Below are 17,901 nucleotides of genomic sequence, written 5' to 3'. Positions count from 1 at the left end.
CACAAAAAACCCATCGCCGGGTAAACGGAAAAAGGCATTAGTGCTGCTTGGACATGATCCGAGGAGTCCAAACCTTCGGGATACAAAGTTGTAGGGCTTGGATGTCTAGGCTGAAGCATTTTCTTATCTGAATTTCCCTAAAGTCCGGTTTGGACCAACGCCCCGTGACCAGACGCCAGCCTTTTAAGCCCACTCTCTACAAATCTTATTGTGAGGGATCCTTCACGTGCGAGCCCAACGTCTTTGTTGGGCCGTTTGAGGATCGTGTCCCTACATTATCTTTAGAGTCTGGACCAACAACTACTGAAATAATTGTGTAATAAAAATGTCACATACAAAGGGGACATTATGGTAAAGTCCAAATTTACATAAGACAACCATAACTTTCTTTTGGATAAATTACATTTTAATATTTATATATATTTTTGTGTGGTTGAAAATTAAACCTTATATCAAATTAAACTTTGAAGTTTAAAATTGCTACATTTTTTGTGTACTTAAAAAAAAATTACTTCAAATTAAAATTTATAGTTCATTAGTTTCAAATTGAACTCTAACTTTTAAATCATACCAATTTAAACATTGAATTTTTCAATTTTGATTTTAAGATTTTTTTTTTTTTTTTTGATGGTTGATTTTAAGATTTGATTTTGGAGTTTGACTGAAGGTTTAAATTGATAGGATTTCAAAAGTTTATGGTTTTGATTTGAAACAAACACAATTATAAGGCTTAATTTGTAATAGTTATAAATGTCATGATTTAATTCAAAACCACCATTAAACTATATATGGTTTTATTTTATCTTTTTCTTTTGCAATGAAGCCATTATCTAAATATTTAAGTGAGATATAAGGAGATTCTCAAATAAAAAGTGAGATCTAAGGAGGTATTTTAGTTAAAAATAAGGATTATTATCCTAAATAATAGAGGGTTAGTTACTAATAAATTTATATTTGGTAATCCATTAATGTTGTAGAGGATTCCCTTGGTAAGTCGACTAGCATAAGCTGAGTCCTATAGTGGAAGAAGACTGTGAGGGTCATGGATAGGCTGACAACACACACGTGACACATGTAATGAAAGAAGAATGTTAATTCTATAAAGAAAAAAAAAGGAAGAAGAAGAATGTTAATTTTATTAGATAGTACAATATTAGTATCATAATGGTGCGAAGCAAGGTTTTTTTTTTTTTTTTTTGAGAAATGAAGCAAGGTTGATTATAATGGTCGAACTGCGAAGCAAGGTTTTAATAAAGAATCATATATCCAATCAAAAAAAAAAATCATATATAAATAAATTGAAATATTTTAGTAGTGAAATGAAAATAGAATAATAAAATAAAATGTTTTAGTAGTATAATGAAAATAGAAAAATAAAATAAATTGTATTTTAAACAAATTAGTATTTTAAAATTATTTAGTAATTGAATTTCACTTGAAGTAAACTATATTAATAATTTAAATGTATTTAAAATGTCATGTGGCAAAATTATCCTATAACTTGGGTGCTTACATTGAGTCACATAATACAAATATTACATGTAAATCAACACCATTTTTCGATGGTTAATCCTCCAACCACTTTTGCCTTGGAGGTTTCTTGGCATGAAACGTGTGATTAGTGTAGACTCTTAAGGTTCATTTGGATGGAGGGGGGAAGGAAGGAGAGTTGAGAGGAGTAAATTAGAGTTGGCTGAAAATAAGCTAATTTTGGGCCAAAAATCTACTCTACTCCCCTTCTCTTCCCGTCAATCTAAACAGACCTTTAAGTGATGTGAGTGCTTTAGTGAACCAATTTATTATTTTTCCATTTTTTTAGGAGTCACCACCAACCATTAGTTTTTAAAGTGTGATTATCACCAATATTGTCTATCCATTTTTATTTCCTATTAACTAAATGTTGCCTTAAGGTTTTCTAAGCTAAAAGGGGTAGGCAAAATGTTTTGAACCAAAGACATTGACTCAGAAGTTCTATTACGTGTGGTGAAAATGTTAGGCAACTCACAATGCCTATTTTAAGATAATACCTTATTTTGAAATTACTCATAATTTATATTATTTGAAAAATACCTCTTGTACTTAGTAATTGGATTTAAAGAATCGTGTGAAGTTTAAGTACACAAAGTGTATATACATACATAACTAGATTGTAATTGATTTGGCTCATTTTAAGGAAAAAGAATTTTGTATCAAATGTTACCACATCATCCATATTAAAACCCAATAAATGAGAGACATGTGTGTAAAAATAACTACCTATTAACACAAGTCTTTCATTTGTTAGTTGGGTAGTTATTTTTTGTTGATATGTTTCACACTTATTGGATTTTGATACTGCTGACATAGTATCATTCGATACCAAATACCTTTTCCATTTTAAGGCCTATCTTGTTGAAAAAACTTAAACCAATAATACTCTCTGATGAGGAATGATTTTGCAAGGATTAACAGAGACTAACTTCGTTATTTTGTTCGAGGCATTACCAGTCATGCGTGTTCGCTTGTCCAACCATTAGGTCATTCTTCATTGGTGCTCAGGCTAGAGTGTAAGTCCACTCGACCAACTTCGTCTTACTTACTCGACCAACTCCATCTTACTTACTCGACAGACAACTTAATCATTTGATAGATATGTTTTCACCTTTCTGCATCCATACAAATAGGGAACTCTTGCGCATCATGTCTCGAGATCTTCCTACGAATTGATATCTTCTGAACATGGGAAGAGAACTCCAAGAATCTAGCTACCATAAACTCCAATCCTCCCATTACGCTTCCTATAATTAAAGTAACTAAAATCATAGGAACGTGGTCAACTCTACAAGAAATTGTTAGGTTCACTGGAGGACTGATGAAGTGGTATTCCTTAGTCCTCACAACTATTAAAATGCAGTCGTCTATGCAAATGTGACACCACCTAATTATTATTATTTTTTCTTATGCTGATTAGAAAACTGACTCACACACTTGCATCGGTGGTATCATTTCATTGATTAGGATGACCACTTCAGCAGTCTTCTCAGTGGATCTAATAATTTCTCCAACTTTACACCACTATATAAACACCTGACATACTTCATTCCAAGGTACAAGTGAAAAACCCTAACTCTTACACTTTAGAAGTTCATTGCATTGTGTTTGGCCGTTTTTCTTCATAGTTATTAATATACTTCTATCACATTCAGTCCAAAAAAAAAAAAAAAAGTACAATGGAATTATTGTGAGGTTCTAACTTGATTGTCAAAGGATCCTTGGCCAGCACCACACTTGTGTGCTCCAAAGGTCCATTCTTCCTTGCAAATCTTCCAAATCTTCTCGTTTGGATGATTAGCTCACTGATTTTCTTGACTTCAACACTCTCTTTTTTAATCCTTAAAAGTGGATTTTGGCACCTTTCATGCTTGTGCTGATTCTAGTGGGAAGGGAAGGAAGGAATTAGGTCGAACCTAAGATGTGGGATGCGGGGAGGGATTGGTGCCATTAGGTTAGAAGTGCATTGACCATTTCATATTGTTTTTATTTTTTAACTAACCTTTGATGCTTGTGCTACTACCAAAGTTTTTGACACTTAAATAAATGCGAAATACCCAGCAAGGTGTTCAATCAATTATGGTCGTTTTATTTTGTACTTGTTTAATTGGCTTCTGATTTTAAAACTGTGTGATTTTATCGAGCAATCAACTCCGAAGTTCATTAGCTAATGTCAATTTGTGTCTCTTAGCTGGCATGTTGACAAAACAATTATTAATTCTTCATACACAACTATTTTTTTTTTTTTTGGGTTGATAATTCGTACAAAACTATCAAATTGCGTGCTTAACTAGTTTTTATTTTTTAATATCACATACGATATGATCACTAACAATGTCCCATGCGGGCCATGTGGCCCAATTCTAAGCAATGATGTCATGTGACATAGCTGAGAGCCAGAGACACCAACGAACTTTAAGTTTAGGAACATGTTGTTAATTTAGTGCACGCAATGACTTCAAAACTGTCACATTAATCTTAATTTTTTTGGGTTTAAATTATAAAATTAATCAACCAGTATTAAATTAGATCAATTCGAATCTCATACGCTACAATATTGAGTCTTTTGACGAAGTCCAAATTCAAGAGAATTAGACAAATTTTATGGGGAGCAATCTTGACTAAGATCTTAGAAGTATACCAGCCAATTATGATGAAAACCTAGGAATATTCTTAAATCTTGCAAAGTGCACCATATTATATATATGGTTCTCAAACGTTATGGTATTATATCCAAGTTATACCTTCTGGGTCATTTTATTTAGAATTATTAAATGCTGCATCAAAATAAAAAAATGTTTGGTGCAATGCGACAATGACATAAATGTGTGAAATCTAATTCTAATCTAACTTTTCCTAGGTTTTCCAAAAAAAAAAAACCTAACTTTTCCTCCAAAAAAAACAAAATTCTAACCTAACTAGCTAACTTTTTTGAGTAAAGAAAATCTAAATCTAGCTGTGCCTAACACGTTACTTGCAATTAAAGACTGCTGATGCTAATTACACCAAAAATTTTGGGCAAAATGATAAGTTAATTTAGACTCTTTTTTTTTTTTTTTTTTTGACCTTAAGGTGTTTAACTGTTAAGAGTGAATTTTTCAAAATTTTATTTATAATATTTATTATATGTTAGTTCGTTTAAAGCCAGGGCATGCAATTTAACTAATTTTAAGTTGGCTTTGGTTAAAGAGAACAACATCAATATCGTGCGGGATAAATAAACAACAGAGATAAATAAAGTACAATATAATGACGCATGAAAAAACCAATAAAAAACTATTCAAAAGCAAAAATCAATGCTGGGACTGCACCACCGACCCTAGAATAGATGGCATTGGCAAAACAGATCCACTAATTGAATTGAAGTTTTTGCAAATAGAATAACCCTACTGTAGTTTGTTACCATTAATAGAACTTATTGACGTTATCTAATGCAGTTTCGAATCCACAGACTCTTCAATAGTAAACTTTTTTGCGCATGATCCTCCAACCCATGTCTTCAGGCATCCGATCCACTTGAATTGATGGTACATATAGGGTATTAAATGCAATCAGTAGCTCTCCAAAAATCTTTCTATGGGGTTTTATTTTATAGTTTAGCTCTGGTTGCATGAAACTCTAAAGATTTTATGGGCTGAATAGGTTGAATTTGTAAATATGGCCGACACACAGTTTGACTTATCGAAATTAATGCCTTGATCGATCAAAAATATTAAGCATCGATATCCAAAGCTATTGAGAGCTACTGAACAAGCAGAAAGTTGAATATGATCTACAGAACTTGAGTAATTGTTGACCACAAAAACTTACTTCCATGACACATTTTTGTTCCGGTTTGCCGACCTATATTATAAACTCAACATTATACATTTTAATTAAAAAAATAAAAAAATTATGTAATAAATAAAATAGAGAAAGGTATTTTCATAGATGAATAGGAGTTTCCATAGACGACTGCTGATGCTAAATTGCTAATTGCACCTAATTTTTTGAAGGCAAAATGTTAGTTATAATATTTACTATGTATATCATTAGAAAAAACAATATCAAAATTCATAGAACAAATAAATAGAAAGAGGTATTTTCGTAGACAATTAAGAAGGATTATGCCCCTTCTAAAGTAATAGATTATAAACAAAATACCAAATCATAAGCAATAGGACATATGACTTGGTCAAAGAGCTACTAGGGGGCACACAAAGCCCCCTGAGGGGGCGCCCAATAATATTATTTATTTTTATATATACTTTATTTTTATGAATTTCCTTTATGCCTTTATATATATTTTTATTTTTAGGTACTTTTCTTATATCATAACTAATTGGTTATTATAATTTCGTACTTCTCAAAATTCATTGAACAAATATTTCCTATTTTATTAATATTTTTTAAGCATCAAGATTTATAAATGAAAAATTAAAAATGAAAAATGAAAAATGAAAAATTAAAAATGAAAAATGAAAAATGAAAAATGAAAAATGAAAAATTAAAGAATATAATTGTTTCCTTTCGAAAGTGATAAAACAAATTGATAATAGGATCTCAAATTCTTATGTAATAATTATTATTCGTCATAATAGTTTTTGTAAAACAATTAAATATGAGGATAATTTCCTACCGAACTCCATATTGTGATGTTATATTTATTGAAATTTCAGGGCAAATATGTTCATGATATTTTTTAAAGCTGTTACAATTTGAACATTTAATATAAATTAACCAAAATAACATAAATTTACATAAGTTGTATTTGGGTTCAATCTTGCTACCAAAATTTATAGTGAATTGTGAATAGAATTTTGATTTTAAAATATCATTTAAAAAAAAATTATTTTAGAAAAAAAAGTTGCAAATTTCATTCAAAAAAAAAAAAAAAAATCAAATTGGTTTGAATTACAATGTTGAGGTGTGGAGAAACATCCTCTATCCACACCGCCTAAGAAATGCTTAACATGCCTAGTAATGTTATAAACACAGCAGAATAGGTGACTCACGTGTGAGAAAATAATATACTTTTTTTTTGATAAGTAAGAAAATACCTAAAGAAGCTAGAGAGATCTTCTCATCGGCAATCAAAGGAGAATTAAGTGGCCAAATGAAGCTAGAGAGATCTTCTCAGCTTTTAAAGAATTCATAATTATCTATGAGTCACCCTCCAAGGCTGCCTTAATAACTTGAACTTCAAAGGAGAGTTTGAGTGCTTTTGCCGTTGTGCGTTATTGCTTCAATCACTGTAATCGAATCAATTAATATTTAGAAGATTGACTTTTTTTTTTCTTTTAAAATTTTTTATATACTAATGTATATGTGTGCGTTAATTATGAATTTTATCCTCCTTGAAATAAATCCACACTCCCCGACTACAGGCACAAAAAGCCTAATTCTTATTGTGACTTCACATAGAAACCATTTGCCTAGCAGACTCTTGTAAAAGCTCTCTCTTTAAGGATTATCACATAAAATTAACAACTAGTGGACAGGGCAGGCTCAAGGTACTGTGGGGCCTAAGGCAACAACTTTAAGTGAGGTTTATTCTTATATTTTGAATATTAATACAATATTTATTTAACTTTTGGTATTTTTTTTTCATTTAAAATCTATTTTTTTAGAAAAAAATTACAAATTAAAATGAACCCATCGCATTACTCAATGACTATACAACTAAAATAAACACTATTTATTGAATGAAATAACCAAATACTAAAAAATTATGATTGAAAAGTTTAATAAAGCTATATAGTTGATATTTCTAAATAGAATTTGAGTATAAATTTATTTACTAGTGTAAGATTAATGAGTTCTTTTAACATTTATGTGTGAGAGATTAAAGGATTGACTCATTCGATGAAAATATTTTTCTTTAACTGGTTTTCTTTGATAAAAAAATAACTACTTTTTGTTTATTAGTGAATATTTAGGGCTTAATTAATACTTCTATTGGTACAGAATATCTCTATTGGTAAAAATTTAGGGATCTTTTTTCATTGGGGGCCTTAAGTGGTTGCCTATTTGGCTCACCCATTGAGTCGACACTGCTAGTGGAGGTTATAAGCTTGAAGCTACAACTCACGAGCCTAATTCAACCAACCAGACAGTCAACCACTCTTAATTTGGAAGAAAATGAATTTCATTCCTTCCTCTATCTGTCCCTCACACTTTTTTATATAAGAAAATCACAATGGGTCAGATTATAATTAAAGGCATGTAGATCATTAGTCAATTTTGACAAAATAATTTAGGAGGAAATAGTATAAAAATCTCCTTGGCAAACATTCATGACAGGGGCGGAGCTAAGGGGGGTCGAGAGAGGGCAAATGCCCCCCCTGACCTTCCCCCAAACTCTTTTAATATAGCAGCCCAATGCTTATTCCCCCCCCCCCCCCCCCCCCCCACCCCACTACTAGATTTTTAGATTAGTTTGATATTTTTAACTAAGAGTCAAGAGATAAGTGTCACAATTTTTTTTGATAAGAAAAGATAAGTTTTACATATTATTTGAAAGGAAAAAAAAAAAAAAACTAATAACTTAATTATGGACTCACGATAGTTTTTTTCTTTCTTTCTTTTCTAATTATTATTAGAAGTCTTACGGAACTTTTTGTGTTTTAATTTAATTGAAAATAAATAATTTTAAGGGAATCTCAGCTAGCTAATCCATGGGTTTTATGGGTCAACAAGTTGCTATTGCTGCAAAGTTTCAAAAGTTGGGATAAATACTTTGTTTTAAAGTCATGAAACAGGGGAGTTTCACGCTAGCTCCCTTGACTCTCTAAACTTTTGAATTTAAAGTGTCTAGAGGAAATCCTAACTAGTTTTTAAAATGTGCTTAAAGTTGCATCATTTTCAAAGGTGTTTTATAACTTTTGTTAGTTCTAAGTAACCAAAGTCATTTATAGCCAAGGTTTGTTTTGACGTTTTTGCAATTATAATTGAAAATCATGAACACGATTTCAGCTGTGTTTCATTTACATAATATGTAACTATCGCTATTCTTTTTAATCTTGCCCCCCCTAAACTAAAATCCTAGCTCCGCCACTGATTCATGATAAACATGATTATTATTATTTTTGTTGTGACATTATGTATGATGATATATTATTTTTTTTGGGAGAGGATGATAAAGTTTATTACAAGTTCTGAATTTGTTCTGGTTAACCATTTTATTTTCTCTCTTTGTTCTTCCTTCAATATTATTTTAAGGGCATGTGACACAGAAAAGCTTATGAAAATAAGGCCCATGAGCTCGAAAATTAGCCCATCCCTTGAAGCCTCTTGAGTAGGCTGTCTAGTTGAGTTAAACTTTGATCTTGGATTGGGCCGAATTTATAGAGGATCAGGCTTACAAAAGCCTTCAGCAACTTTTAGGTTGTTGATAAGATGGGTTAGGTTTCGGGTGTTTTTCAATCCAACCCAACTTTTTAGGTTGGCAAATCTCCAATTCAACTCAACTCGTGATTGTTCTTAAAACCAAACTAACCCAACCCTTAAATTGAGCGGAAGTTTTATGTTTATAATATTTTCATAATACCTTTACAATAAATCATAAATGGTAAGTTGTTATTGATTCTAATTTAAACCTACCACAAAAGTTGTTTTTTTACTTACCAATAACAATTCATAATTTGTTATGAAAGTATTGTGAAAATTTTGTAGACATAACATTTCTTCAAATTAACTCATTGGAATTGGACCGTTTTGTCAAGCCTAATAGAAAATTGAGTTTTTGTTCAATTATTTAACAACATTTCAATAAATGATTATAACTTACATAATTGAGCATTATATTTTAGTTTTATCAAAATTAAATCTCAAACACCCAAAATATATCAAAGTAATAAAATTTCAATAATGTCTAAAAATCCAAAAACCTAAATAACAAATCTAAAATACATATATATTTTAAAGTTTTTAATATTGTGGGTTGGTTCGGGTTATGTGGGTGAAAATTTTGTCAACTCAAACCTAACCTAAGTTTTCCAAAAAATTACAACCCAACCCATCAACCCACAAAAACCAACAAGAGGCATTGGGTTTTGTTGGGTTTGATGAGTTGGTGGAGTGAATGCATACTGTAGTTTTTGGGAAGGATTCCTGTATGTATTTGTTGAATCTTAACCCACTTTAATTTCTAGGAAGGATTTCCATGCTTTTGTTGTATCTTGATTTTTTTTTTTGGATATAATAGTTTATAGACAAAAATACAATTTACATATTTTTAAATTTGGTCAATTGTCATTTTAGTCTATGAAGTTTACTTATTTTTGTCAACATTAAGGCTGCTAGGATACCTAAATGGTTGTGTTAAGTCATGCATTATAAATATATATTTTGTAAAATCTATGTAACAAGTTATATTTCATTATTATTAAGATAAAGTTATTGATATTTACAAATGGATTGAGAATTGCAAATGATGCCAACCTAATTGGGATGTAAACAATTTTTAGTGATGCAACTCTTCTCACCAAAATATAAATAATGAATACACCAATAAATTTATTTATTCCAATCAATAAAAGTTATCAATGGTTTTTAATTACTTCCATAGATTAGGATTGATTAATATAATTAATTCGTAAATTTAACTTTAAAAGGTCAATTTTTTCATTTAACCAATTGAGGGTAACTTGCAAATAAGGTGACCATTAAACTCAACATCCAAATGAATGATAGGGTGCAATTTGCAAGGTTTGTTAAAATTGCGATGGTGATTGTAAGTTTCATAGTTTGAGGCGCAAAGTGCAAGTATCCCACATATTAGGCTGGATTTCAGCAATTTATTAAAAAAAAAAAAAAAATCATTTGGGAATTATCCAAATAAAAAAAAGAAAGGGAATTTATTTAACGAATTAATATCATTTACACTCATCAAAATGTCTTTGAATTTATGAGCGGAAAAAATGTCCTGAATCTGGAAAGAACACAAAAATACATGAAACCTTTATCACAAAGTCTTTCACTTAAACAACAGAGTCCTTAGTTGATTTCTTAGCTTCATGACTCTCCTTATCTGGATGACCCAAAAGCTGTGTAGTATCTTTATCTTTAATCTGGAAATTGAGAAAAAGAAAGAGTCAGACCAATTTTTCTTTTCCTATTCTTGTGAAAAACTTTCTAATATACTATGAAAAAGAGAGAGGGAGAAGAGTAGTAACCTGAGACACCAACGATAGATCAGGGGATTGTTTCTTTTTACTCTCCTGGGTGCAAAAGAATGAATATAGTCCCATGCCGCAAATTGCTATTAGGATTCCAATAATGTTTCTTTCTGTGAAGGGGTCATGGAGTAGTGTATAGCCAAAGCCAAGAATGAGGCATGTCTTGAGGTGGCCTAGCACTTGATATGTAACTGGTGATGTCTTGCCAATAACTAGAAACGTGCTGAAGTTCACAGATACGGCAATTAGGCATGAAAGTACGATGAATCCCTGCACATGTTCAAATCCATTCTATCATCACAAAATCTTTATGGTGATTTTGTCAATTATGTATGGAAATAGTAATGTGCATGCCATACTATATTGTATTTATTATATCTATAGGCATGCATGAAGAAAGGAAAAGAAAGGGCAGTAATGAGTAATGTACCAAAACTAAAGGAGAATATTTGAAGGCAAAGACATTTTGCTTGGTGAGGAACTGATCAACCAGAGGGCCTGAGACGAAAAGAATTGCAGCCTGAAATGGAGCTGACTGGTAGAGCAGCTGAGTAGAAGAGACATTGAGCCTCTTTTGTATTGTGTTTGTGAGCTGAATAGATTATTAGGTTAAGAAATACCATTTAATTCAATTCAGAGAGCCAATTAAGCATGTGTCAACATATATATATTTATTCTGTAAACCAATAAAAAAAAAAAATCCATTGAACTAGAAAATAGTGGGAGCAAAAGGATACAATTTGACCAACACAGGTAGTTACAATTGCTAAAAGAGAGAGAATTGTTCCAACTAAATTGAGCTGAAGATCAGTCACAGAGGCAATGCCAACTCCTACTAGTAAGAGGAAAAGAGCGAACTTTATCTTCCGGCTGCAAATTAAGAATGGGAAAAGTTACAGTGAGATTGGAGAAATCCTGTGCGAGAATAGTAAGAGGTCTCTGAAGTCTAATATGGGTTACCTGAATTGCTTGTTCAAGAAAAGAGTTTCCAATAATACAGTGAATGGTATAATTGCAAGTTTTGTCATCTGCCACAACAGGGAAAAATAAAAAACAAAAACAAAAAACGTGAGTGCACAGATATTTTATACAATAGGGTCTTGATTATATTAGCACTATAAGATGTGAACATCCTGAAAGCAACTAGGATTATCCATCTTGTAATTTTAGTTTTAGATGTAACTTTATTCATTAGTGATCTTCTAATCAGGGAAAAAAATGCTATGTCATTTTGTGAGGTTCTAAATATAAAAATTGAAATCAACCTGGTAGAATCCAATGGAGTTGAAACCCAGGCTCAAGTTGAGAAGTCCAATTGAAACCCCATTTAGGATGCCAAAGAGCATTACAGTCTTTGTGTCAATGGACTTGGACTCAAAAAAATTCAAGCGTTGCGCCGTGTGAAGGGTGCAGAATGTCACCATAAGATGCCAACTAGTGAGTGTAGTAGCTGCACCAAGGAAAAAAGATAGGAAAACTAAGGGGAGACGAAAAGGAGCAAATTGTGAAAGAAATAAGACATGCACTGTTTAAAATAGGTGAGAGAGAAGAATTAGTATATAGGAAACACTTTTGATAGGTGCAAGAGAAAGCATGGAAATAAAAGAATTTAGTAATTGTCAGAGCTTTTGAAGTCATTAGGCATACTCTTGTGTGTGAAACCATTTCTTAAATTTTAAATTACAATCTCATATAAAATTAAATAAAAAAAAAAAGCAAATACTACTTAAAAATAAGGCTATCTCTATATATACTATATGCTTAAATAAATAATCCCTTAAAGGAATTATAGCAGGAGAGGGATGGACTAGTTACCAAAAGGGAAGCCCAGATTGCTCATCAAAGCTTTGTTGCAGATGACAATGGAGACAGATGAAGCCACTGATAGGAACAGTGCGCCAACAACACCCAACTGGAAGCTCGTCATTTCTCCCATCTTTGACAAAATGATGAAAAGATTGAAAGACAGAATATATTTGTCAAAAGTCAAAACCAGCCATTATCAATTTCAATTAAACTCTTCAACGACACTAGTTGCTTAGAATTTTAACAATATGAAAGGTTAAGCGACCCCTGTATTGTGAAAAACTGTCATGTTTCCGGTGCATGTTTCTTCTCCCTCACATGAGGGCGGACCCCGCCCTCATGTGAGGGAGAAGAAACATGCACCGGAAACAAAATATTACTTCTCATGTATTGTATATATTTTTTTTTTCAACGACCCAAAAAACAAAGTTTGACAATATGAAATGATAGTTAATTTTATTAGTGAGTAGTTTAGTAATGCTCAATTCTATCGATGTCATTAATCTTTTTGGTTGGCCAATGGTGAGATGGCTACTAATCATAATTGGTGTCAGATTGGAAGGCAAAACTAGCTACCACTAAACAAGTAAACATTTTAGAGACACTAATAATTTTCATTGACTAGGAATAACAGACAGGGAAATGGCTGTTATATATTGTGTAGTCGCGGACTATATTCCTTCATTCTCATTAAGGGGTGGGTCCCTATGAGAGAAGAAGTATAGTCTGGAACTGCACAATAATTTTCCCCTGGGAAATGTACTTTTGGCATGATTGAAACAAAAGGAATCCAGACTAGAAATGCTTGAACACAAAGCAAATGAAGGCACTGATACAACTTTTTGTACGATAGGCAATGATCAATGAATAAACTAAACAAGTCTCTTGCATGTTCAGATGCAGCCATTAGAGTTTTAACTGGTGTAATCTTAATGGAGCTTAGAACTGCTTGTCTAGAATGACATATAAAGGAGAATACAAATGTACCTTTACAAGTGATAAGAAAGTCTTGGAGTGTTAGGAGCCCTGAAAACAAATTGAACCAAATAAAAGAAGGAACCAACTAATTAAATCAATCACAACACAAACACACACACAAAATCTTGCACATATATATAAGAATGAGCTTCACAATTCACAAACCTTAGAACTTAGAAAATGTACAAATGGATTTACAAGGTATAAGGGCTCCTACAACTCCAAGCAATGGTGGTGGCTCCGGCGAATTTTCTTGAAATCAGAGCTGGGAAATGAAGAATGATGAGAGAATTGGTTGGGAGAGGCCTGAGCTTAAAGAGAGAGTCTCATGGCTTGTATGACAATGCAGTTGATGAGCCCTTTTTATTTTGGATGTTTTTCTTTTGGTTGGTGCCCAACGCCGTTGGTTTAGTTTAGAGACTGCCTAGCTAGTTTTTGTTTTCACGTGGATAGCTTCCAGAAGACAGTTAACGGCTATTACAAGCAAGCAGACGGTCAATTTTAATTGACTGTTAAGATGATAAGACTAGTGATCAGAATGACAAAAACGCCATTAGTAATAGTATTTCAAGGTTTCTTAAAAAGAAAAAAAAAAAAAAACAAAACGTATTTCAAGGGATTTTGTGTACTGTTTATTGTATTGTTTGAAACTTTTTTTTTTTTTTTTTTTTTAAGAGAGTTTCAACTTATAGCATTCGCTCATCAAATTAAAACATTAATTGGTTTTTGTTGTAGACAATGATTGAATTTCAGATCTCTTACTATTAGAGACTTTACTAATTGAGCTAATTTAAAAACAATGAGCAATGAACTCAATAATAGAATTGGTAGCTTAAAAAAATAAAGAAGAATAGATTTTTTTTAATGAATAAAAATAAAATTCTTCAAAGCAATTACATATATTATTATTAGAGGTTTCTTTTGGTTAGATTATATTCCAATATGTCTAGACTTGACAATAGGGGAAAAGGAAGAGTAACATGTGAAAACTTCATTTTTTATTTGGGGCCCCGTGGGCCCGCCGCCCCCCGGGGGGGGGGGAGGGGGAAGGGTGGTTTGAATAGTGAAAAAACCTCGATTGTCTCTCCATTAAAATTTCAATTTATGAGTATTATATACAACTAGATTGTAATTTGTGCTAATGCACAAAAATATTCAATATTAGTGATGATGCCATAATTTTACTTAAGTTAGTGAAGTCTTTACCTAGGGTTTTGTGTTAAATATTTTGAATGAGTTACTTGCTACCAAAGTTAAGAATTCTTAATTATATTAAATTTATCAATTTACATTTTGTTTATTTTTTATGACATGTAAATGCAGAACACAACCTGTAATAGACTAAATTTTTGTCATGTGTCACCCTTTTTTTGATGGTTATTCTACAAGTACAAAGTTCTTATGGGATGAGGAGGGTAAGGGTCGGGATTCAAGTTTTCAAGAAGGAGTTTTACATACATATACACTTAGATTAGATTAGAGTATAATTTTTATTTTGTTTTAAAAAAATTTTTCCACTTCAATAAAGTTTTGTTTTATGTAAAGTATTATTATTATTATTTTTTGAGTTTGGCTTATATCCAATACTTTTTAAAAAGAAATCTCATTTTGTTTTAGTGAGAGACTGTCACATCACTCACTAATTAAATAAAATGTAGAGATTAAAGCCTACTACCATTTGCCATTGTATATTTAATATAAAAGGACATGTCCAGTTAAAAAAGTACTCGAGGTAAGCCAAACCCAATTTTTTTGAGGGTTTGACTTACTTCTAGTACTTTTTTAATTGGAATTTCTTTTTGTTTTAATGAGAAATTGCCACATCACTCACTAACTAAATAAAATATGGAGATTAAAAACCACTGTTACTTGTTATTGTATATTTAAAACCAAAAGAGATGTCCAGTTAAAAAAATACTGGAGGTAAGTCTAATAATTAATGCACCACATATGACTATTAATAAATGAACATAAATGCATTTACAACAATAATTCATAGTATTGAATTAATACTTTTACTATGTTAAAGTATTAATTAGTTTTCCATAAAAAGTATTAATTACTTACCATTTATTAATGATCAATATATGGTGCACAAAACATTAATTGTTTTTTTTTTCTTTTCCCATAAATTTTTTTTTTTTTAAAATGGATTGTTAACTAATGCCCTAAGGGCATTCGTTAGCATTTCCCTTCTAAAATTTATACTTGAAATAATCAAATTGAAATATAGCAATCTTACCTAAGTTTTTTCAATTGAAACAATCAATTGTAACAAAAGACACAAGCAAATTTAATAACACGCAATTAAGAATAAAAAAAAAAATTGTACACTTAAGTTAATTGAAATAATTTAATATTTTTGAATTCACTCAAACGATACATCCATATCCTTAATTATAACAATCTTTACAATTTATATTTCCTCTCTTTTTCAATGAATTAATTTAATTGAAATAATGAATATTATACATTAGTCATGAAGATAATTTCTTATAAAATATTTCAAAACGAACTTATATAGCGGCATTACCTCCAAAAATTTCATTTTGGTAGCAAGTGAATTAGCCTTCAGTCAAAATGATAGGAAGGTTTTGGTTGAATTAAGGTAACACATATTGTCATGGTACATCACCTTAATTTTATGGAGTATATTAGTACCCAAAAAAAAAAAGTCTCTATGTTTTTTGTTTTACAGAAGGGTGTTCTAGTCCAATTGGGTACTCAAAATTTCAAAGCTAATTTTACTACCAGCACGTTTGCATCCATAGCTTTCAGGGAATATTAAATAAGACTTAGCACACAAGCCAGGAAGGTGAGGGGAGCATTTCTTTTATGAAGGAGGTATCTCCCAATTCAAGCAAAAAGCTTGCCACCCTCAAACTCAATTAGTGTTTGGTGAACAAACTTGTGTCTCACTCCTCTTAATTAAGAAAAAAGCCATTTTCTTGTCCTCTCTTTCTCTTTTTCCCTCCTCTTTTAGAATCACCCACCAGTCATAATAATGGAGAAAACTCTTCTCACATTAAAATGTTTTTTTTTTTTTTTTTTTTAATGGTACATTAAAATGCTCCTTGAAGCTTGCTCAAAGTCGGCACCAAATTTCATAAAGAAAACATGTTAATAAACACGAAATATGAAAAGCCATGGCTTTGTTTCATGTGTACAATATAATTGTTTGAAAACTACATTCTTTTATCCTTCTTAAAGAAAGCCTAAGTCAGTAGAGAAATGTTATATCCATACCATTTTCACAACACTTTTATAACAAATCTTATGCGATAAGTTGTTATTACTATTATTGGTAGACAAAAAAGTAATTTTAGTGGTGAGTTCAAATTAAAACCGTAACAACTTATTAAATAGAATTTGTTGTAAAAATATTGTGAATATAAGACTTTTCTTTATACCACATGGACAGTTTTTCAAGTAAGTTTAGAGGAAAGTTAATCTAATCATTACATGGCAACTTACAAAAAATTATATGCGTGTATTTTTAATCACATGATTTATTTAATAATCATGTGACTTATTTAACAGATTTAATGAGTCATATAATTTAATACAGATAAATGGTTTTATGAATAGTTGTGTAATGAGTTGTAGAAATTTCGTCAATGGAGGAAAATTTGTCCAGAGCATATCCTCATGATAGCATAAGCTAGGCCAATGTGAGCAACAGTTATAAGGACAAACAGTAATCGACCACACATTGGACCATAGTAATGATACCAGAAATTCAAATTTTTTTAACTAACTTGGTAAATTAAACATGGAAGAGTTACTTCCATAGTGCAATCCAATCATTGGCAAGGGGAAACAAAAAGATATATTATCCAAAATTTGAAAGAAAGTTAATGTAATTTATCCAAAGAAAATGAAGAAGAAGAATACTTCTTCTCCATGGGTAATTCAAGTTTCTTTAAACTTGCCGTATTTGTATTTTGTTTTGCAGGGGTCGTTGTTGCTTTAGCCCGGGCTAATCGATCCCCCAATCGACATGCCAAATGGGTATATTTCTTTCACCAATAATTTAGTGGTGAAAGCAAAAATGGAAAGGTTTTGTCTGTCCCTTTTTATTTAAAAAAGCTATATAACGCATGCACTCCGCTTTTCTAAATAATTATAGACCTTGACTACACATTTAAAAGTGCATTAGTGTCTAAACTCCAACCCCTTTGACAACGATTTCTTACCCGGCTAGAAGACCAGAAGTCTATTTTTTCTTTAAAAAATTTGATGCTCTTGTTAGTCATGAAAATGTTGAGTTTCTTACCAATGACAATTCAATTGGTGATTTGGTAATTAGTACCTTAACCCAAAAGCTAGAATAAGAAGCCTAGTCTAGAACTTGGGAAAAAAATGGAGATAAAATATTTATAAAATTTTAATGGCTTATTTCAATGGATCATTCCTTTGTGACTTGTGG

General features: G+C 31.3%; 1 protein-coding gene across 1 annotated transcript; it reads right to left on the bottom strand.

Annotated features, from left to right (window-relative positions):
• Window positions 1-10,348: 10,348 nt before the first annotated feature.
• On the bottom strand, window positions 10,349-13,837 carry LOC126725812 (UDP-xylose transporter 1). The gene is made up of 9 exons (XM_050430759.1): window positions 13,638-13,837; window positions 13,482-13,520; window positions 12,504-12,624; window positions 11,954-12,138; window positions 11,649-11,716; window positions 11,426-11,558; window positions 11,119-11,280; window positions 10,686-10,958; window positions 10,349-10,580 (listed from the first exon to the last, which is right to left on the bottom strand). Exons 3-9 carry the CDS (start codon window positions 12,622-12,624, stop codon window positions 10,491-10,493), a joined length of 1,032 nt encoding a protein of 343 aa, XP_050286716.1. The 5' UTR covers window positions 13,482-13,520; window positions 13,638-13,837; the 3' UTR covers window positions 10,349-10,490.
• Window positions 13,838-17,901: the final 4,064 nt, after the last annotated feature.

This window comes from Quercus robur, chromosome 1 (assembly GCF_932294415.1).
Source record: "Quercus robur chromosome 1, dhQueRobu3.1, whole genome shotgun sequence".
Classification (NCBI taxonomy): Eukaryota; Viridiplantae; Streptophyta; class Magnoliopsida; order Fagales; family Fagaceae; genus Quercus; species Quercus robur.
This window is presented reverse-complemented; position numbering and strand designations above follow the sequence as displayed.

Excerpts from the sequence above, each read along its gene's own strand:
- LOC126725812 (XM_050430759.1), bottom strand. The coding sequence starts at position 12,624 with ATGGGAGAAATGACGAGCTTCCAGTTGGGTGTTGTTGGCGCACTGTTC. Across the intron at positions 10,959-11,118 it reads AATATTCTCCTTTAGTTTTG|GGATTCATCGTACTTTCATG; the intron begins GTACATTACTCA and ends GAACATGTGCAG. Across the intron at positions 10,581-10,685 it reads ATCTATCGTTGGTGTCTCAG|ATTAAAGATAAAGATACTAC; the intron begins GTTACTACTCTT and ends CTCAATTTCCAG.